This window comes from Acinonyx jubatus, chromosome B2 (genome assembly GCF_027475565.1).
Source record: "Acinonyx jubatus isolate Ajub_Pintada_27869175 chromosome B2, VMU_Ajub_asm_v1.0, whole genome shotgun sequence".
Classification (NCBI taxonomy): domain Eukaryota; kingdom Metazoa; phylum Chordata; class Mammalia; order Carnivora; family Felidae; genus Acinonyx; species Acinonyx jubatus.
Genome location: NC_069385.1, coordinates 26524752 through 26548014, shown reverse-complemented (window position 1 = coordinate 26548014; position 23263 = coordinate 26524752). Strand labels below are relative to the sequence as shown.

At 36.5% G+C, this 23263-nt stretch overlaps 1 protein-coding gene across 7 annotated transcripts in view; it reads right to left on the bottom strand.

The window, feature by feature from the left end:
* REPS1 (RALBP1 associated Eps domain containing 1) overlaps positions 1-23263 on the bottom strand; it is an 86864-nt gene that overhangs the window by 27876 nt on the left and 35725 nt on the right. For 6 of the 7 annotated variants that reach the window (XM_027056772.2, XM_027056768.2, XM_027056767.2 and 3 more), the window contains exons 2-8: positions 11862-11985; positions 10137-10333; positions 9859-10012; positions 8947-9071; positions 8263-8425; positions 7918-7981; positions 6450-6604 (exon numbers count right to left, since the gene is read on the bottom strand). In XM_027056772.2, the coding sequence (XP_026912573.1) occupies positions 6450-6604; positions 7918-7981; positions 8263-8425; positions 8947-9071; positions 9859-10012; positions 10137-10333; positions 11862-11985 (982 nt within the window). The remainder of the gene's footprint in view (positions 1-6449; positions 6605-7917; positions 7982-8262; positions 8426-8946; positions 9072-9858; positions 10013-10136; positions 10334-11861; positions 11986-23263) is intronic. The other variant, XM_027056769.2, reaches the window with a different exon arrangement.

The following is a 23263-nucleotide window of genomic DNA, read 5'->3' as shown; positions in this document are numbered from 1 at the left end:
CTGAAAAGTTCCCAGATTCGGGTCGGTACAGCGTGCCTGCTGAACACTGGTCTTTCTCAAAGACCTTTGGTTTTGTTCTAGGTTTATCTTTCCATTGTTACACTAACATGCTAACACTGCTTCAAAAATGACTGCTGGTTGTTATTTATATGATAGAAATACATATGCTCCCTAGAGTCTTAGGGTTTAAAACTTATTTTGCTTTCAAGTAGCAAAATAAAGGTAGGAAGAATCCTTCAATCATGAAACCTCAGTCAAAGCTGCAATCTCATTTAATAGCTTTGTTAAAGCATAAACAGCTACATGTCTTATTTGAAATGTGAATATTATTCTTATAAAAAAAGTATTTAAAACAAAAAAATAAACTGGTTTGGATAAATGTTAAGTCTTCAAGTAAAACTACTAATGGTACATTTTTCATGCAGACTTAAAAGACAGGGACAAACAATGGATATGCAAAAAGAAATTAAAGAATTTAAGGTATACTATGCTTTGGTTTGATATTATACCCATTAAAAAACTACATTCTATTTGAAAAATTAATTTTACTCTTCTTCAACACTCCACAAAATGGAAACTTCTTCAGTAAGCAGACCTTTATACAGTCTACATAGTTTACCAGTTTTAACTTAAAACCAAGGATTTTTTAAGTACAAAACTGTGTACAATGTTTGAAAAGAAACATTCACTCCAAATCCTAATTAAATTGTAAACTGTTGACTTTTTTTTTTGCAGTACTGATCTTTTATAGGAACTATTATTTGACTCAGCTACTATACTTCAAAGAATATAATCTACAGATACATAGAAGGTTCCCATTATCCAAGAACAGCTAAAAATGGAAGAAGTGCATCTATGTGAATCCAGTTAAAATAACTAAAATTTCATGAAGAAAAAATAATTTATGTAGGGCTTTATTTTCAAAACTTAACACAGAAAATTGTGAAAATGAGTATCAAGACCAAAGAATAAAAGATGCTATAATTCTGGGGTGCAATTTGGTAGCAAAATTAATAAAAGAATTCAATCAGTGAACATTTACTGAGGGCCTATACTTAAACACAGTAAATAAAGACAAAATATTGAGCAAGATGACAATGCTTTCATTTATTTCCAGGGACTTCTCTTTCCTTTTTTTTTTATGTACAAAAAAATTTTTTTAACATTTATTTATTTCTAAGAGACAGACAGCATGAGCATGAGCAGGGTTGGGGCAGAGAGAGAGGGAGACACAGAAACGGAAGCGGACTCCAGGCTCTGAGCTGTCAGCACAGAGCCTGACGCGGGGCTTCAACTCACGAACCGTGAGATCATGACCTGAGCTGAAGTCAGACGCTTAACCAACTGAGCCACCGAGGGGCCCCTCCATGGAGTTCTCTTTCCTACAGAGGAAGTCAGAGGTCTTTCGTTTCACTTTTGAGTTTCATATCACAATTGTAAAGAAAAAGTACGAAATTTGTCCTTTATACAAAAAATAATTTAAAGTATCAGTAATTATTCACAAGGACTATTACTAAAGCTCTGATATTTAAACCATAATCCTTTACTTATTCTTTTTTTTAAATCTTATTTATTTTGAGAGAGAGCACGAGCAGGGAAGGGGCAGAGAGAGGAAGAGAGAATCCCAAGCAGGATTCACACTGTCAGCACAGAGCCTGACACAGGGCTCAAACTCATGAACCACGAGATCATGACCTGAGCCGAAATCAGGAGTTGAATGTTTAACCATCCAGCCATCCAGGCGCTCCTAAACCGTAATCTTTTAAAGCCCCTACCATGTCATCCTTGTAGAGATTTTCTCCTTCAAGTATGATCTAATCTTGTTGTCAGTGTCTTTGCCAGGAATTTATGGAGTTCTAATCATTTTGACCAATTTCATTAAATGGTGCATTTCTGCCAATATTTGGAACTGTACTGATTTGTCACATACAACAACCAACTATCTGGAAAAAAAGGACACTAATGTTAAGAACGTATATATGTGTGTATGGGGGGGAGGGGAAGGCTTGAGAAGTAATTACTTAGGTGTAAAGGTAATGATGAATATTAGTGTTTATTTTTTCCTCTGCAACTAAAGTCATTTGGGAGAGTGAACTTTCAAAAATAAAGATTGAGGGAAACCTGGGTGGCTCAGTTGGTTGAACCACTGACTCTTAGTTTTGGCTCAGGTCATGGTCTCACAGTTCATGAGTCCAAGCCCCTGACAGTGTGGAGCCTGCTTGGGATTCTCTCTCCCTCTCTCTCAAAATAAGTAAAAATAAAAAAAGCTTTTTTTAAATAAAGATTTAGGATTCTTTGTAGAAAATAAAGATATATGTATCTTTTTTGCAGCACTGTTTTAAAGGTAAAGTCAAGAAACTATCCAAAAATCCGTTAATAAGACATTGGTTAAATTAAGCCACATCTATATTATGGAATACACTGTATGATAAAGAATATGACAGCCGTATATGCGACAAAGTGCAAAGATGTTCAACACTATAAAAAAAATCAAGGATATATAGTGTGTACTTGTGTGAAAACAGGTATCTGCATGTGTTACTGTGTTGGCCTTTTCTATGTTAAAAGTTTCTGGATAAACAGAAAAGTCAACAATGATTGGCATCAAGCTAGTCTCAAGTATGGATTTTTGGTAAACTATCCATAAAAAGTTTGTGGCTTTAAAAAATATTCATGTTTAGGGACGCCTGGGTGGCTCAGTCAGTTAAGTGTCTGACTTGGGCTCAGATCACGATCTCACGGTTTGCGAGTTCGAACCCCACATGGGGCTCTCTGCAATCAGCATAGGGCCTGCTTTGGATCCTCTGTTCCCCCTCCCTGTCCCTCCCCAGCTTGTGCTCCCTCATGCTCTCTCTCAAAAATAAGTAAACATTAAAAAATGTCTATTCATATTAGAAGTACTGCAAGGAGATTGGGGATCTGTGCTACTACATAGCATCTCAGCAACAATGAAATACGCTCAATTTACTATGAAGCAGTGATGGTGGAGGAGGAGACAGAATAGGGAATAACTTCACCCATTCTCGGAGCGTCCCAACCAGGTATTACTACTCATGCGAGCAGGGTGGTATGAAGACAGAAAACAGTTTTAAAAACAAGTGGTTCAGCCACTTAGTCATTTCAAAAAACGTGAACGCCTACTTACATACTCAGTTTGCACCCTGCCAGGTGCTGAGACACAATGAACAAGAATGATCCAGTTACTACCCGCCTAGGATCCTCCAGGCTAGTTTAAGAGGGAGATATTACCAAATAATCACAAAAAATCTATGTCAAATTGAAACTGTGCTCTAAAGAAGATTCTCTGTGGACTGACTGAGCTGAAGGTGCACAGTATCCCAACATGTTTGGTTTTGTCCTTGAAGACTTCACAAAGGTGTTTCCATAGATGGATTTTTGTAGGCTTCTTTTTTCTTTTGGTAAGACAATAAAAACCAAGTTTCCTTGTTTATTTACCCTAGCTGCCCGATTCAGTGCTGATGTTAAATATTAAGTATTTTAATTCAGGCCCACATAAGCACTCCACCTACAGATCATTAGTTATTCTGTTTTACCTGACATTTAATCCTAAAAACCTCATCAAATAATTTTGGAAAAATTACATATGTCCCCAACCCAACCCATGTTTGCATGCATATAGAAAGCCTAACTTGTTACCCCAAGTGGCTGTAACTTAAGTCACCAGTATTCATCGTTTATTTTTTAAGTTACTTAAATTGCCAACACAGAATACCTGCAGAGCTAATAATTTAGTATGCCCCAACATCACAAATTTATGGTAACAAACAGCCATATTTCAAAGAAACGTGTTAAGAAAAATATCCTACTTTAAAAGTGGCACACATTTACCATTAATTCACTCAATAATTATTTGCTGAACAACTTATTAGTACCTGCCTGGCCAAGTGCTAGGTCCTTAGGATACTATAATGAACACGATACATTTCTTGTTTTTTGTTTGTTTGTTTGTTTTTAAAGAGCTCAGAGAAGTAGTAGAAAGAGGAAAACAAAACAAAACAAAACAAAACAAAACAGGATTCAGTGTGATGTGTGTGCTATAAGAAGCAGCATGTAGGCAATATTACGAGAGATCAGAGGAACAGGAACTACTTTTGCCTGTGAGTCAGAAAGGCTCCAAAGAGAATTCCAAAGCAAGCTCCGCCAAAGGAAACTCTTTGGGTATTTGTCTTTTAACTTTTAAAACTTCTAAGGTGAACTTCTAAAAACACAGCCATTTTAAATTATTTTTGTGGATACTGAGTGATCTACAGTGTCACACAATTTCTATATACAAAGGACTTTGTGTACTATGAATCTCAGGCTTATCATTTTATTTTATTTTATTTATTTAACATTTTTATTTATTTTTGAGAGACAGAGTGTGAGTGGAGGAGGGGCAGAGAGAGAGGGAGACACAGAATCTGAAGCAGGCTCCAGGCTCTTCCAGGCTCATTTTTTTTAAAATATGAATCTCAGGCTTAGGATAGGTAGGTGGAAAAATATTAAACAGTTTCTCCAACCCCCAAATTAACAGAATTCCAAATTTATAATTTATATGTAGGCAAAGCAGATTTGAGTTTAATACTGTGTAGCCAAATGTTTAGAATAAAGGTGATCAGAAAACCATATAATATTATGTTGGAATGGGACAAAATTATCTGTTTCTTTGACACCTTTAAAATTATAGTTAAAGCAATAGTAAACAGATATATGTAGGCAAAAAGCAGAGTGTCTACAGGAGCCTGGGTGGCTCACACTCTCTCTCTCTCTCAAAAGTAAATAAACATTAAAAAAAAAAATTAAAACCAAACCAGAGTGTCTCTTAGCTAAACAGATTTAACAGGGATAAAAAGACAAATGCCCAAAAAAGAAGTTCTTGACTCATCAACCTTAAAATTCTGGCAGTAAGTCGAGTTTATAAAGAACCAGAATTTATTTAAATTAAAAATAAAAAACAAAAGCCTCCACTGACTACATGCTATAGCCAAATTCACCAATCTGAATGCAACAGATAACAGGTTCAGACAAGTCTCTAGAAAATAACATAACAGAATAAACTTGACTTACTTCCTTGTATTAGTATCCTACCAGTTTTCAAAGAAAGTCACAGAAAAATTCTAGATACAAGGCCCAAGTTTTAAAATGATACACCACGTTTGTAGCTACCAAAATTTCTCCCCCTTCTGGCTACTATCAAATAAGCTAAATAGAGTTTTCATTTATTTCTTAATTAGAGAAATCAAAGTACTTTGAAGCAAAATTGTCAACAAAAATACTTAGCTTTCTGCTCAAGTTGAGGCTGCCTAATAGCTACCTGAAATGATCAGAAAAATCCTAGGATTCTCATAGGACAGTGTTTCTAAAAAACATAAAAATCAATGCTCAATTTTTAAATCAACTTCCTCGTTGCCAAAAGGTCAGTGTACAATTCAGAAACATGGATGGCATCAAATCCACATTTCAGGTGGAGAAACAGAAGGCAAAAAATAAATGGTCAGAACTTGCCCGAGGTCACAGGAATAATTAGCAAAACCAGAAGCAGACTCAGATTCTTAACATCAAGGAGAATGTTCTCTTCGTGACATTAATAACATGCATATGATTCCTTCTGTATAATTTAGACAATAAGGTCAGATCATGTGAATTTCTGAATTAAACAGACACTGCCTAACAGATAAATGCCCTTTGCAGAGCCAAATTATGCTTCAGCTTTTCTTTTAAAAGTATAAAATTCTTTCCATCACAATATCGAAAAGATAATTTAGATAGGAAAACAGAAAACAGTAATTTAATTAGTCTCATTAAAAATTTAACATTAGATTTCCTTTTATTCATTCTGAATTTTAAAACAACATGCTCACTTTTTTACCCCTTATATTCTTGTTTCCTTTAAAAAAAATGCCTAATAAATATGGGCATTTACAAAAGTATTCTTGTAAACACGGTAACAAAAGTGCGGTATTTACAATGAAACGCAAAATTTCCAAATTTCTTTAGAGTCTGAAGAAAAGAGTTGGGCTTTTGAAAGGAAACTGCTTGCAGACTGAGCTGTCTAATGATAAACCAGGCATCGTCCTTCAACAAATTAAGATGCATTAAATGGAAAAATATTGATAACACAGGCTACCTTTCCCACCTCAGACAATATATAATTCAACTAAAGCATTTGCCTTGTGGCAAAATAACAAGATTCTGTGAAATATTCTTAAAATCTCAGGAAGTCAAAAGTGTAAAGTAAAATAGTAGTGCATATAATTATTTATCTTTTTAAAGCTGACTAAGACAAACCATTAATCCAAGTTCAGCCTGTATATTACATTCTGATGTTAAATCTACATGCTCTTGAGGTTGTTAAGCTAAGTTTTAACAGCTATCTTAATTTTGCCTTACAAATCAAGTATGATGTTTATCAAGGCCTGTAACCAGGTCCCTTAGGCTCCCGAACTTACCTGCTGAGTCTTCCAAATCAATCAGTTTGGGCATTAAGCTTTCAGGGAGTTTTTCTGGTAAGTCATAGCCATTCTTCCGAGCAACTACCAGATGAAAAGCAGCACAAAACTCATCCAGTGTCAATGCTCCATCTTTATCAAAGTCTGAAAGTTCCCTGGAACACAAACTTGCCATAAATATAATCATTTGCTCTGGATCCCTTTATGTCTCAAAAAGAAGAAAAAGAAATCGTTTTCCAGAAAAAGTACAATCCATAACCTAAAAAATCCCACAGATGGAAAAAGTATAATAGAGCAAATATAGCAAACTGTTTAACTGTGGAACCCAGGCAGTGGGCATATGAGTGTTCAAGGCACAGTTCTTTAACCTTTTCTGAATACTTGAAATTCTTATAATAAAATGCTGAAAAGCACCCTCAATACATAAGGTCACCAAAAAAAAGGACCTTTAATTCATATGCATTTTTAGTAACGGGATAAAGTCAGGCCCATTTAATACGTCACTGAAATTTTTAAAAACTTTGTTTTTATTGTTATCAAAGTTCTACAAAGTCCTACTGTACTTGGGGTGCATGAGCCATGGAGTCAGATAGTCCTCAGGAAGGATGAGAAGTCTAAATGTTGGGATTGTGTTTGTCTCACAATCACCACAAAATAAAAGTGTAGAATATGAAAAAAAAATAGCATTCAACAGACTACAAGGCTTGATATTAAAAAGCAGCAGAACCCCCCCTTCCCCTCAACTATTGTCCCACTTTCTAGATGCAGAGGCAACCATTTTGTAGTTAATGCCTGATACCATAAACAGCAAGTGTATATTGCCAGTTCTTGATTTTTCAGTTTTAGGCATTATCTTTCTTCTGCTACAGCACTCAAAGCTACTAAAAACCCTACTAACAAAATAATTTAAAATATAAAGAAATAGATTGATATTGAGTAGAAATACCATTTATGCTTATATGATAATTGTTTTTAGAAAGTAACTTGTGGTTATAATTTGCTTTAAATAACTAATTCCAACTACATCACAGCTCTTGTGAGTCTTACTATGGACTTAAATGGGAGCTAAGCAATGTTCTTAAGCACATGGCTTAGTATAGGTATAGGTAATACATAACAGGTATAGGCTTATTAAAAACCAAATGGGATAAAGATAACCATGGATGAAGCAACTAGCTTTTCTTCCATGCATTATGCTAAGCAAGAAGAAACAGCTAATATGGTTTAAACAGCTAATATGGCTTAACGAATTTTAGCACTTTAAAAAGTACTGTATTGGCATCATTTATTTCTTTTCCAGAGAGTAAGATAGAAACTGACTACTATTGGAAGGCAATACTGAGTTATTTGGGGACATTCTTGAAAAGATAACTCTAATAGTTTATTTTTTAAGGTTCAAAAATCGACCTGCTGGAAACTCCTTTGAAACAACCCACATTACCTGATTGATGTGAAGTACCACACTTACCAAATGTGAGAAAGTTCAAGAATAGGAAGTTTTGATTTTGTAAAAAACTCTTTAGCTGCAGATCCTGAAATGTTAAAACAGTGTTGTTTAATGTTATTCTGAACGTAGAGATCCAAGAATAAAATGAAGGTAAGAGTCTTAAGGCTTTTTTCATTGGGAAAAAGGTACCCTTAACACGTGTGCACGTCATGTTTTTGTCTCCAGTGATTATCAGCTTTTTAGACACACAACTTGAGAACTGATTTTCTTTATAATCTCTGACCAATAAAAACCATGCCTTTGAGATTATGAAACTGAGACTTTGTCCTGTCCCATCTACAAGAATCTCTGTTTTTAACAACTCACCTGGAATAAATCCGTTTAGATCAGGCTGAATGGTTTTAAATTGATTTACATAATACTGTCTTTGTTCATCTGTTATTTTCCAAGGATCATCATAACTACTGGATTGCCTACGAATTTCATTGGCAGTTGTAGCTGATGCTACAGTTCGTACTGTTGTCTGGTCCTGTAATGAAACATTTTTTTCCTCAGTACATTTTCTATCTGTAATGATTATATGGGCCAAGATTGCTAGGTTACTCATCTTTGAAAATAAAACTTACTTTCTGTGAATGTTTAAAATACAAGAAGTCTTCACAAACTCATCAGCAAACCACATATTTGTTATAATCAAGTTACTGAATGTTTCTGCACGATGATTATATAAGTGCGTAGAATGATAGCAATATGTAAGCAACAGAAAGTTATGAAAAACGTGCTAAGAAAGCCAAGCAAATAGGAGATATTCTTAGGGGCAGACAACTTTCAAAATTTCACTGAATAATTAGAAAGAAAATCAGCCAAAACTTTTAGTGAAACATTCCAATGAGAAGAGACTTTAAGAAAAGGCACAGAGCAGAGTTCTGTGTTCTGTAAAAGGAGTGAACTTGCATTTATCAAGTGTGCCACAGCAAAATATGAAAACAATGACCGCAGCAATACTCTGAATGAAGCAAATAAAAATGCAATACCAATAAAATGTCACACCTGGACAGAAGCAGGATGCATGGTTAAAAGAGTACTGGTTGGTGGAGTATCTGCAAAACTGACCCAGTTTTCTTGTGGTGGAGGTGGAGAGTGCCCTGACCACACTGCGTCACCCGCAGAAGAACCTAGGGGGAGAACAGTACACATGCCGACTCACTTTTGAAGAAAAGCCAACTGTTTTTAACCATAGGTTTTTAGTTGTAACTCACCACATACATATTATAGAAGTTTTCTTTCCAACTCTAACTCTGAAGAAATGTTAACAATTTCCAAACTGAATCTCTTCTGTCAGTTTAAAATTATATCTCAGGATACCTAGGTGGCTCAGTCAATTAAGTGTCCGACTCTTGATTTCAGCTCAGGTCATGATCTCACAGTTTGCGAGATCGAGGCCAGTGGGGCTCCGTGCTGATAGCACAGAGCCTGCTTGGGATTCTCTCTCACTCTTTGTCCCTATTCCCCCACCCCCCCCCCTCCATGCACACACATGCGCTCTCTCTCTCTCAAATAAAATAAAACAAAAAAAGAGCTTTAATAAAAAAATTGAAAATGAATAAAATTATACCTCATTGAAATTTTTTAAATTGTTACTGTGTGCTTTCCTTGTCAATACTGGAGCTAATGTAATATATACCTAATATTCTGGGAAGTTATTATTTACCCATTTCACCCTCAGAGCATCTGATATTGATCAACTTTGTCTAAGAATTATATGTATTATGTAAACGCAATTACCATTGTTTAAACTGATGTATCTGCCTACAAATTTTCATGGTTGGCTTTTGCTTCTAATTAAGGCACTTAATTTATAATTAAAATTATCTTGGAGGAAACTCTGGAAGGAACATCATCAAGCTTCCTTTAATTTACAACCCTTAATAAATAACTGTCTTCTAAAGAATTTTAAAATACCTGATTGAGCTTCACCAAAGGGAGACCAAAATGGCCCAGGTCCTGTAAGTGGCCTCTCGCTATTTCCCCCACTGGGGTGACGGTTGTGCTTCCTCCATGTGTGTGGAGAAGTTGGTGGGGACTGCTGTGGTGAAACGACTGGGGATGCAGGTTCCTAGAAAGAATATCATTATTATTCTAAGACTTAAATTTTAATCAACAAGGCACTCAATAAGTTTTGATGTGAACATCTATACAGCACATCAACCGATAGATAACGTTTACGTGCACATGATTACCTGCTGATCTGCAGACGTACGAGGCTGGACAGGGTCATGGCTTACAGATCCCTTTTTCACTTGCCCCCTGCCAGGTGGTGGGGGAATTACACCAGAATAAGACCCTTGATTTTCAGAATCTGAAGAATATGAGGCTGCATGGCGAGATTCCTGTTCATTCTTTGAAGCAACAAATCTCGGCAGAGGAAGGTCCTTCACTGTTAACCACAAAAATAATTATTACTTTAAAAGAAAAAGGGGCACACATTACAACTGAAATATGAATTAGATATTAAAAAGAATCTTTGTAAAAACTGATACAGAAACCACAGACACATGTTTATCACTACATTTAGACCACCTCCCTTACACTGTTTAGGGAGACTCTAACCTAGAAAGTAGTAGCAACACTAAACTGACCTTCTAAAACTGTAATAACTGTCCTGTCTGGCTCTATGCTTGCAACTGAGGCTACCAGATGCCAAGGTCACTGATAGTAACTGACAGTTAGGATCTGAACCTAGGTCAGTCTGACCGGGAAGGCTAGGCTGTTTCTACTCATACTGATTCTCTTAAGTAAGATGCTAGAGCTGTAAGCAAAACGTAGAAAATGTCACTAGATTGAGACTAGATTAATCTAGACATTTTCATGGCACAAGTTCCTGAAAATATTTTACTGCTCACCTGCCAACGACACAGCACAAGGCATCATATCTATCCCGTTTTAGTCTGGCTTATGACACTTCTGCAGCAAATATCCTACATTCAATTTTAAACAGAGAAGAAAGAAGACAGAACTTCTCTGCAGGTCAACCATAGCTCATACCTTTAGACCAGAACAAAACAGTAGCAGAATTTTTAACAGAAAGTACACTTCCCTCCACTATGATTACCTGCATCTGCCTTGAAACTCCACACTTAAACCAAGCTTATTCAGGATGTAAGTAAAAGAATTCAAAAGTACCTGAAAAGAATATACACTCTCAATTCTAGAAGAATGATGTGTGGCAAACCAGAAGTCCACAATGAAAACCTCACACTGACTAATAAACTGAGCTGGTGCTTAAAACTATTTATAAAAACTCTAACATTACAGAAAACCTCAAGTGTTCTCTTTCCTCTTTTTGCTATGACAACCAAAGAACTGTCTGCATTTAAGTGCCTACCTTTACAGAATTTCCACTGACTTGGGCATCAATAAGCCTCCAAAGCATAAAAAAACAAATTTTCCTAGGTGATACTTATAAGGCAGCCAGATGTCTGTAACCAGGTTTTAGTCTGCCGATATTTTAGTATTGTCTCTATCAGAAAGTTTTGGTTAATAGTTTCTAATTTCAAGTGTATAGCTTTCCCACACAAAAACCCACAAGTATAATGCTATTTTATACTCAGCAGAAAAGAAGAATATAAGGAAGGCATATAAGAAAATGCTCACTACAATTCATCATTTACTTTGATAAAATTATTCACCTAACCTCTTTCTAAGCAATTTTTAGTGAATTAGTTCTGAAAAATCATCACTTTCAACAATTTTTATATTATCATCAAATATGTATTAAGTACATACACGCCATAACAGATTTAGGAAAGAGATATTTTTCTAATATTCGCAAATGAAAAAAAAAAGCATGGTAGTGAGATTAAAGCCATGACACTTAGGGTCACAAATGCCACTAAAATATCAAGAAGACTCAGCAATTCTACGGACTTTATTTCATTTCAGCTACTAATGTACTCCATATTTACCTGTATTTATACTTTCCACTCTTAAAGGGAAACCAGACTGGGCAACAGCTACAAGTTTCAAAGCAATGTAGAACTGACTTCTTCCAAAATAACCAAGCCTCGTTGCACCACAAAGCTCCATAATCTGTAAGAGAACACAATGTTAAATACTAATGACAATAAGCCTCCAAATAAACAGGTATCTAACATCTGTTTGTAACTTCTCCAAAATACATAGCTGACACAGAGCATATTACACTTACTGACAACCAACTTCCTCGGGTTTCAGTCTTAGAAGTCTGAAAATAAAGCACTGACCTTACGATTATGAGGGTTATATAGTTCCCCTATTTATGTATTTATTTTTAATGTTTTTGAATGTTTATTTGGGGGGGGGGCAGAGAGAGAAGGAGACAGAATCTGAAGCAGGCTCCAGGCTTCGAGCTGTCAGCACAGAGTCCGACACAGGGCCTGAACTCACAAACTGCGAGATCATGACCTGAGCCGAAGTTGGTAGCCTAACTGACTGAGCCACCCAGGTGCCCCAATAGTTCTCCTATTTAGAAAAATCTATGTGATACACAATTTTATTTTATTAGAATTACTGTGTTTGCTCAAGAGTCATATTTTTCAGAAACCAGGCACCATCCACTCTTCATACACACTGTACATGCAACAGGGCCAAAAGTCCCTGCAACTAAAAGATTACTATGCAGCCAGTTAAAGTAACAGTCATAAAATGACACAGTAAGTGGAAAAAAAAGCAGGATATGTAATTTTAACCACATAAACACAAATCTGAAAAGAACCAGATATATAAAAACTCTATCGGCAGTTTTGTCAGGGGAGATCAAGAATAGGGTTTTTTTCTCTAATTTCCCACATTGTATTTAATTGTGGTTATATTACTTTTCTTTAAAAAAATTTTGTTTGCTTTGTTTTTTTTTAAAGCATGAAGGTCTTCAAGGATCGCCACTGACCATTAGGTCATTCAACAAGTATTTCTAGACTAGCTACAAGTTAAGTATCCGACTAGAAAGAGAATTTTAGGTTATGAGATTTAATTACAACTCCAAAAGCTGGAGTAATGTCTACTGTACAGACATTATACTCTTAAAATAAAATAAGCATTAAGTATCCTTGTCTCACCTTCTCAAAAGATACACATTCCACACTCCTGTGGAGCGTATTTGGTCTATTTTCTTTTTTCCTCAAACACTCAAAGACGAAGGTACCTAGTCGTTACGGGTGAAGTCGGTAAGTATTTATTAGAATTGCAAAACAAGCACCTACAACAGTTCAGCAATGTGTCAAATCACAATAACAATTTGTTTAAGCACACAAGAAGACATTTTTCGTGTGATTGATCAGCAATGGAGGAAGTTCCTGATTCTGCCACTAAGGGGCATCACTTCTGTATAAATTTAAAAGGGCAAGGAGGATAAGGAGGCAGATTCATATCAGCTATGAGGAAAAGAAAGAGTTGAGAAGGCCACACAAGCCTTGAAAGATACGCAGGCATTTTGTTAGGATCACCACCCCTATCCATTATCCTTTTCTGCCCACGTGCCATCCTGTAAGGGATCATTACATATCTTAGCTACTTTTGCTTATAAAACAAACGTAAAACATCTAAAATACGTCCTTGTACGTATGCTAGGTAAAGGGACGACCTAAAGGGAAATTGCATGTAGTTGGTTTGTTTATCCCTGTTATGTGCGTTTCAGGTGCCCATGGGACAGTCAGGAGGAGATGCCCAGGGAACAGTAAGAAATGCAGGGAGGGTGTTCAGAAGAGAGCACTTTGCCGAGATGTGCTCCACACCTGGGAACCAGACAACAGGTGATGACTGAAGCTGAGGGAGTAAATGAATGAGACTGCCTGCAAGCCCAGAGCCGCGAAAGGGAACTCTGGAGAACACCATAACCTAAGTGTAGGCATAAAAAAGAGCCTACGAAAGAAGCAGTAGCAAAAAGGACCAGCAGAAGGAGGAAATCAAGGGTGTAAAGAGGTTTTGGAAGGTGGAAGCAAGCCTGAAAGAAAATCATTACTGCACATACAGATTCATGTACAAAGGGGTTCACAATGAGAAGCAACCTAAACTCACCACAAGAACTGATTATGAAGTAACTATATAATGAGAAAACCGTATATTTAAAACCCACTGCTTACAGTATTGTTTTGAAAACAAAAAGGAAGATACAAAGCAGTGTATATAGAAGTATAATCCCAAATATATTAAGATACGTACATATAAATGGTAGTGAACATGCCAGTGATTATTTCTGGGTGCTGAGAGTAAGGGATATTTCTATGTTTTCTTTACATAAGTCTGTATTTACTACTAAAATATTTAATTTCTTTAAATCAGAAGAGTGATAGATACTTTTCAAAAAAGAAAACTAATGGGAACAAATAAAAAAGGAAAGAAAACGCATTCGATATTTTGCAATTAGGAGGTTTTTTGCTGCTGGAGCACTAGTAGAGATGCAGTAGGGTAAAATTTCGTTTGTAATGGATTAAGGAATTAACAGGAGGAATGTGAGTGGAAAGACAAGTACAAAAACAGGTTAGGATGCTTGACTCTCAAAGAAAGTGTTTAGAAGGGTAATCTTGTTTCTTCTCCTAAGTCTCAGGGCTAGTCAGTGGAAGAACTGGCTCTAGAAGCCAGGTCCTTGGATTCCAAACCCAAAGCTCTTTCCAAGGGACTAGAGGGTAGTGGGGGGAGGGGGGAGGGGCTGGAGGGTAGGAGAGCAAGGAAGGATTCTACCTTTCTACAATATCAGGCATAACAAACTTTTAAGAGTTGATATCTATCAAACTGTCCCATCAGGTTGCAGGAAGGAGGTTTTAAAAGGGGAGATAAAAGAGCTCAAAGGCAAAATATTTGCAGTCACTTCCCTATGATTGATCCTGGCCACGACACCTAAAACAAACTCACTTTGTAGCCCAAGTCAGGCATTATGTGTCACTGAGGACTATGTTTCCAAGCTACCCCAATTGGAGAGACCACAAATCCTTGAAAGCAGCAGAGGAAAGAAGCTTTGAATACAAATTTGTTAACAATCTCTGATGAAACAGTATCAGGTCTGGTTTCCCATCACAATCTTGTGAATGCAACAAAATTTGTCTCTAAAGAAATTTTTGGAATAATTCCTAGAAGCAGAATGCTGGACCAAAATATAAGTACACTTAAAAATGCATTTGTGGGGTGCATGGGTGGCTCAGTCGGTTGGTTTGGGCTCAGGTCATGATCCCAGGGTCGTGGGATCGAGCCCCCATGTCTGGCTCTGCGTTGAGTGTGGAGCCTGCTTAAGATTCTCTCTGTCTCTGTCTCTCTCTGTGCCCCTCTCCCCAGCTGTGCTCTTTCCCTCTCTCTCTTAAAAAGATAAAAAAATGCATTTGCTATCACCAAGTGCCTTTCAAAAAGGTTACTCAAATTTATTCTCCCACTATCAATATGAGAGTGTTTCCTTATCTCCTTTTCTCCAGTAACCTGAAAAGGCCACTCACACTTACATGAATTTTTTTCTGACTGCTTTCCTTGCTTTAGATTTATAATATTTAAATACCTGATAGAGTTATTAGCCCAGTCCTCAATTTTTTTTCTCGTTTAGAATTTCCTGGACTATTCTCATATTATTTATTCCCCCAGGTAATCTCTAGAATCATTTATCAAAATAAATTGTGACTTTAATTGGAATGGTATTTTATTCATCATCTTTTTCCTAACTTCAACGAGACCACTTCTAGTATTTTGTCATTAAGCATGGTACTAGCTAACATTCTGCAACACCTTTGTTATGTGAAACTATTCAGCTAGTTCCACTCATCTAAGAGTTTTGTTTCGGGTTTTGTGTTTTCAAAATCCACAAACAGAAGTTAATACTATTGTGTGCATTTTGGGGCAGAAAAGTAAAATATCATAATTTTTCTCTTTGGTCCATTAATGCTAATAATTAATAGAGTTCCTAACATCAAACCATCCTTTGATCCCTAAAATGAATTCCATTTAGTCATGGTATATATTATTTTTCAAATTATATTTATACAATTTTAACCACAATCTTAAAATGATTTGGCCAAAAAATAACACTCCTGTATCTGAAAGGTTTGGAAGTGGTGCTATGTTGGCTTTGTAAACACGACTAACAAGCTTTACTTTTTTTTCTCTCTGCTCTGAAATACTGTAAATAGATTTGGAATGACATGTTCTGTAAAGATTTGGAAGAATCCACCTGTGACACACCTGAGCAGGATTCCTGATATGTGTCTATTTCTTCCATGTCAGGTGGTATAAATTAGGTTGTCTACCTCTAAAATATTTGGTAATTGGGGCATCTGGGTGGCTCAGTCGGTTGAATGTCTGACTCTTGATTTTGGCTCAGGTCATGATCTCACAGGGTTGTGAGATCGAGCCCTAAATCGGGCTCCGTGCTGATAGTGCAAAGCCAGCTTGGGATTCTCTCTCCCTTTCTCTCTTTCTGCCCCTCCCTGGCTGGCTCTCACTCGCTCTCTCTTTCTAAATAAACAAACAAACATTTTTAAAAGGTAAAACATTTGATAATTTCTGGGAACATCATTTATCGCCTCCAAATTTTGAAATTTATTAGTCTGGCATTATTCAAAGTAGTCTCATTCTTTTAATTGCCTCTCCGCAGTAATTTCGCCTTAGTCTACATTATGCATATTTGTGAGCATGACTGCACAGCTGCCTAATATTGAGAACCACTTAAAGTCCTTGATAGGGTACAGATACCCAGATCTCTTCCATTAGATCCTAACTCACCTAAGAAACCCAGGGCCAGTTAGTAGTTGCTAGTCTACTACTGCCAGCTACTGAAAACCATTAAGCTTTATTTTCATAACATTGTAAAATTTACGTGCTCATAGTAAAATAAATAAAATGGTACTTAAAGATATGGAATTGAAGTCCCTACAATCCCCATCAGAAGTAACAATTCTTTTCATATGTTCTTCCCCTTTTTCCCACATGTATACAAACACATGAGCACGCATACTTAACACTTTTTACACATATAGTCATACTATATATGACTTTTCACACAGTATTACCTGAAGATCTTTTTATATCAGCATACATAGATCTTTCATGTTTTTTTTTTTACATAGCATTATGTGCATGAATATACCTATTACAAATTAACCAATTCCCTGCTGACAGACACTTAGGTTCTTTTAGCTTTCTATTATAAATAATGCTGTAAACATTCCTGTGCATGAAACTTTGTGCACTTGTAGAACTGTAGGGCAAATTTCTAGAAATGGAATACACTTTAAAAAAATCTTTTTTTTTTTTTAACATTTATTTATTTTTGAGAAACAGAGTGAGACAAAGCATGAGCGGGGGAGAGGCAGAGAGAGAAGGAGACACAGAATCTGAAGCAGGCTCCAGGCTCTAAGCAAGCGGTCAGCACAGTCTGATGCGGGGCTCGAACCCACAAACTGTGAGACCATGACCTGAGCCGAAGTCGGACATTCATCTGACTGAGCCACCCAGGCGCCCCACAGAAATGGAATACACTTTAAAATGTAGCATAATGGAAACTAATTTGACAATAAATTTCATATAATTAAAAAAAAATCTTTTGGGATGAGCACTAGGTGTTGTATGGAAACTAATTTGACAATAAATTTCATATAATTAAAAAAATAAAATAAAATAAAATGTAGCATAGCCAAGCACTACAAACTGGAGTGACTGTAGCATCTTACTAACCAGCACAGAATCCTGGCTGCTAGTATGAGACAGGAGAGAAGCTAAAGTTTTCATTAATTGTATTGGCTTCACAAGAATATCAATCCTAAATAGGCAGTATTGACTTCTTGTCTCTACACTCTGTTCCATAATACTTATCAAAAAGCCACCAACTTCCAGGAAGAAAAGATAAACTAGACTGTAGTTCATTTTAATACTTACAGAGATCAATGTGGTTAGGGAATCATTCTGTATCATTTATATAGTATTTGAGCAAGTTATATTACTTTACTGTGTCTGTTTCCTTTTATGTAAACTGGGGAAAATAATATACTACCTCTTAGGATTGCTGTGAGGATTCAATGAAACCATATTTAATAAAACACAAAAGTGTCTGGTCCACAAATAATAATTATTTTTTATTCACTACCCTGATCATAATGTACTTTATTCAGTCAAGGACTTCAGAGACTAAGTCATTCTTGAAAACCACATTCTCTTGAGAGCCAAGAACTAATGCCTTTAAGCACCAAAGTGGGTTTTATTATAGTTTTTCATGAAAATTCTTCTAAAATATAAGATGCTTTCAAGCCTTCATAAGTATTTTGAAGTTCTGGTTTAAGACAATATACTGAGCACAGGAAATTACCTCTTCTCCCTTCAAAAATCTCCTTAAAATGATACTAAGGGAATAAATCCACAAAAATAAATAAAAGAGAAGGGGCAACAATGAGCAGACAGGAAATCTCAACAAATTTTAGCAATCAGAAAGGAGATGGGAGTCATGCCTAAAACAGTAGGTGGAAGAAATTAGTGCCAGGAGTATCTATAGAGACAATTTGTCCTGCAAAATCCAGGGACTCACCCAGAAATGCCAGGTATGACTAAGGGGGAGATTGGGACAGAGATTAAGATCCCTATCTCTACAGCTGCTCACAGAATATTAGCAACCAGACTTTACCCTCCAAATATAAACAAACAAAAAACTGGAAGTTTTCTCTTTAAAGAATGAAATGTAGGGAAGTACTAGGTCAGCTGATAAGGATAGGGGTTGTTGCCCCAGAGAAAGGCTTCTGTTTCTAGCATTTAGCAATCCAGTAAGAGTCAGCATCTGACCCACTCCTCCCAAAGTAAGGCAGCCTTTTAAGGAGCTAAACCCAAGTACACAGAGCTCAGTTATTCTATTGCTGCATTAAATGTAAACAGGTTACCAAAGATCAACAGGCAACTATGGAAAACCTACATAATGGAAGAAAACTGTCAAATTTAAAAACAGGGGGAAAAAAAACTGAGGGAAAGATATAATTCAAGAAAGAAAGAACACTTAAAGATACTCTATTCAGTATCCTCTGCCAGATTTCAGACAATTAATGCTTCCATAAAACAGGAACAGGATACTATGAAAAAGGAACAAAGAACAAGATGTCAGGAAATATACAAAGTTCAGCAGAAATACTAGAAGATAAAGAAAATTTCTCCAGAAGTAGGAAGGGGAAAGGTGAATTAGAAAATATGGGAGAAAAAAAGAGAATTAATTTGAAAGGACAAAATTTACTTAAATGAGGTCTACAAAAAATGTAGAGAAAACAGAAGAGTAATAAAGAACAAGAGATTTTCCCCAAATCCAAGGACAACAAGCTTTCAGACAGAGTCTAGTGAGTGCTCCACACAACAGGTGAAAGAATTCCTGAACACATTACTGTGGAGCTTCATAACTGCAAGGATAAAACAAAGATCCTAAGAGCATCCAGAATCTGCATAAGGGAAGCGAGTAAGGGGGAGAGGTGCTGATCACTAAGAAGATATATTAACTGCACTGGAATCAGACTTCTCATCAGTAACACTGAATATTAGAAAATAATAAAGCAACACCTTCAAGGTTCTAAGAAAAAATTATTTTCAACCTAGAATTCTGTATCCAAACTAGCATCAAGATGATGGAAAGAACAGACACTTTTATAGATGCAGAAATAAACAAAGTTTATCTCCTATGAACTCTTTCTTGAGAAAATATCTGAGGATGTTATTCAGCAAAACTTAGAGGCAGAGCATCCAGAAAAAAACAGATACACGGCAAGAAAGCAGGGAAATAAAGCTGCAGGATGACAGCTATGCAATTGACCTGGAAAGCAACCAGTCCAGATTAAAATGACAGAAAGCTCCAGAAAGATTTCAGAAAAAATAAAGGGGAAGAAATGGAGATGAAGGCAAACAGTAAAAAAAAAAAAAAAAAAAAAAAAAAGGGGGGGGGGCAATCGAGAAAGTTTAGAAGGGGAAAGCTATAGAAGAATGTAATCACGGGGCGCCTGGGTGGCTCAGTAAGATTAAAGGTCTGACTTCAGCTCAGGTCATGATCTTGTAGTTCATCAGCTCGAGGCACGCCTCAGGCTCTGTGCTGACAGCTCAGAACCTAAAGCCTGCTTCTGATTCTGTGTCTCCCTCTCTCAGCCCCTCTCCTGCTTGTGCTCTTTCTCTCCCTCTCTCAAAAATAAAAACATTAAAAAAATAATAACAACAACAAAAAGAAGAATGTAATCATAGTACTATATTATACTAATGGATCTGCAGTAAAAATATTTTTATCTTCATAATATAAATATATTTTTATTTTTAAAAAAATATCAGAATATATTAAACAATTAAGAATTATGATTTTAGGCGCACCTAGGTGACTCAGTAGCTTTAGGGTCTATTGATTTGGGCTCAGTCTTGATCTCTCAGTTGGAGAGAGGTCTCTCCCTGGTAAGCTCGGAGCCTGCTTAAGATTCTCTCTCCCTCTCCCTTTGCCCCTCCCCCCCCACACGTGTGTATGCGCGCCTTCTCTCTCTCAAAAGAAAAAAAAAAAGAATTATGGTTTTAGAACAATGTGCAAATGTTCTTAATATTAAATACGTAAAAGTATAGCTAACAAGTTTAAAGAGATAAGGATAAGGAAGGTGAAGGATAAGGAAAAATGCATGGGCTTCTGGCTTTTGGTTTAGTATGTAAGAAGCTTAGAAGTCAAAAAACTCCATTGTAACAAACAAAATGTTGAACAAACTGAAAAACCAAGAACTCTCCTTAGATCTGTAAAAGTCAGGTCACAGAGCACACTGCTGTCCCCCTAACTGAAGGCTAACAGAAGGTAAATACAAAGAATCATAACTTATTAGAGGTGAAACCCATCAGCATTAACCTCCTTGAAACTAGCGTCAGGGAAGGAAAGACTGAACTGTAACTGATGAATTGCTGTAGGCTCAGTGAATACAAATCTGAGATAAAAACTTCAGGGGGACCTAGTTATAGGGAGACCTTCGTCATACCGTGAGTTTTACCTCTCGGAGCTCTACCAAGCTCTCACAGTGCATAGGAGAGAAAAGTCCCTGCCTGTGTGCTTCTGGCAGAGGAAAGGAAAAAGGAACCATTCTGAAGTCCACCAGAAATCCACTTGTTCTTCTCAACAAGGCTTATCCTCAAGAGAACCTACTTAACCAGAGCCTAACCTGCCCAGGTTTATTGGAGCCTAACTGACCTGGACGAAGGGAAATACCCACCAGCTCTAGTCTATCTATCCATCCTCTCCCACCTAAATGGGGGAGAGTAGAGGCAGGTAGGACTGAGAAGCAATTGCAAAATTCACAGGTATACTAAAAGACCTGAGGCATAATCTTAAGACTATAGAATGCTAGCCCCCCCAAACACCTTACCACAACATTACCAAAGATGTATTTATAGTAGTTCATTAACCCAGTATATCATGTCTTGGCTATCAAGAAAAAAAAAAAATCACAAGACATACTGAAAGGCAAAACAAATAAATAAACAAAGAAAACCCCCCAAAACCACAATCTGAAGACACAGAGCAAGTGTCAGAACCAGTCTCAGATATGGTAGATATGCTGGAACTATCAGACCAGGAATTTAAAGCAACTATGATTAATATGTGAAGGACTCTAATGGATAAAGAAGACAGCATGCAAGAACAGATAGGCAACGCAAGAGACCGAAATTCTATGAAGAACAAAAAACAAAAAAATGGGTATATGTAAAGAAATGAAGAATGAGTCTTTGATGGGCTTTATTACTAGACTGGACATGGCTGAGGAAAGAATCCTCAAAGCTTGAGGATATTTCAATAGAAAGTTCCAAAACTGAAATGCAACCAGGAAAAGAAAACTGAAACAAACGAAATCTTCAAGAACTGTGGGACAACTAAAAAAAGGTCAAACAAATGTGTAATGAGAAGACAAGAAAGAATGAACAGAAGTAATATCTGAAAAATAATGAGTGAGAATTTCCCCAAATTAATGCTAGACACTAAACCACAGATTCGGGAAGCTAAGAGAATACCAAGCAGGGTTAAGTGCCAAAAAAAAGTAGACCTAACACTTTTAAAAAAAATTAACTCCAGAGGCACCTGGGTGGCTCAGTCAGTTAAGTGTCCAACTCTTGATTTGGGCTCAGGTCATGATCTCACAGAGAGTTCGAGCCCTGCGTTGGGCTCTGCACAGCGGCGCCTACTTGGGATTCTTTCTCTCTGCCCCTCCCCTACTCTCACTCTCTCTCAAATAAAAATAAACTTAAAATAAATAAATAAATTAATAACTCTAAACGGATTACAGACCTAAATGTAAAACATGAAACTATGAAACTTCTAGAAGATAACACAAGAGGAAAACCTGATGGCCTGGTATGGTGATGACTTTTTATATACAACACCAAAGTCATGATCCATGAAAGAAATAATTGATAAGCTGGACATCTGGTCTTCAAAAGATAAGGTCAAGAGAGTAAGATAAGCCACAGACCAGGAAAAAATATTTGCAAAAGACTTATCTAATAAAGGACAGTTATCCAAAATATACAAAGAACCCTTATAACTCAACAATTAGAAAACTAAAAACCTGATTAAAAAATGGACCAAAGACCTTAAGAGACACCTCACCAAAGAAGATACACAGATGGAAAATAAGCATATGGAAAGATGCTCCACATCATATGTCATCAAAGAAATACAAATTAAAACAATGAGATACCACTACAAATCTATTAAACTGGCCCAAATCTGGAACACTGACAATACCAAATGCTGGTGAGTCTAGGGAGGAACAGGAAGTGTCATTCTGGTGGGAATGTGACAGTTTGGCAATTTCTTATAAAACTAAATGTACCCATACCATACAGCAATCACTCTCCTAAAGGAGTTGAAAACTTATGTGCACACAAAAACCTGCACACAGATATTTATAGCAGCTTTATTCATAATTACCCAAACTTGGAAGTAACCAAAATATCCTGCAGTGATTGAATGGATAAACAAACTGTGGCACATCCACATAATGGAATGTTATGAAATGAACTATGAAGCCGTGAAAAGATAGGGAGGAATCTTAAACACATAACATTAAGTGAAAGAATATGAAAAGACTACACACTGTATGATTCAGCTAAACGGCATTCTAGAAAAGGCAAAACTATGGACACAATAAAAAGATCAGTAGTTGCCAGGGGTTGGGGTGTGGGGGGTTAAAAACTGAAACATTTAGGATTCTTATAGCAATGAAAATAGTCTGTATGCTACCATAATGAGAGATACATGTCATTCATTATACATCTGTCCAAGACCACAGAACGTACAACACCAAGAGTGAATTCTAATGTAAACTATGACCTTTGGTTGATTACAATATACGTCAATGAAGGATCATTAGTTGTCACAACTTTA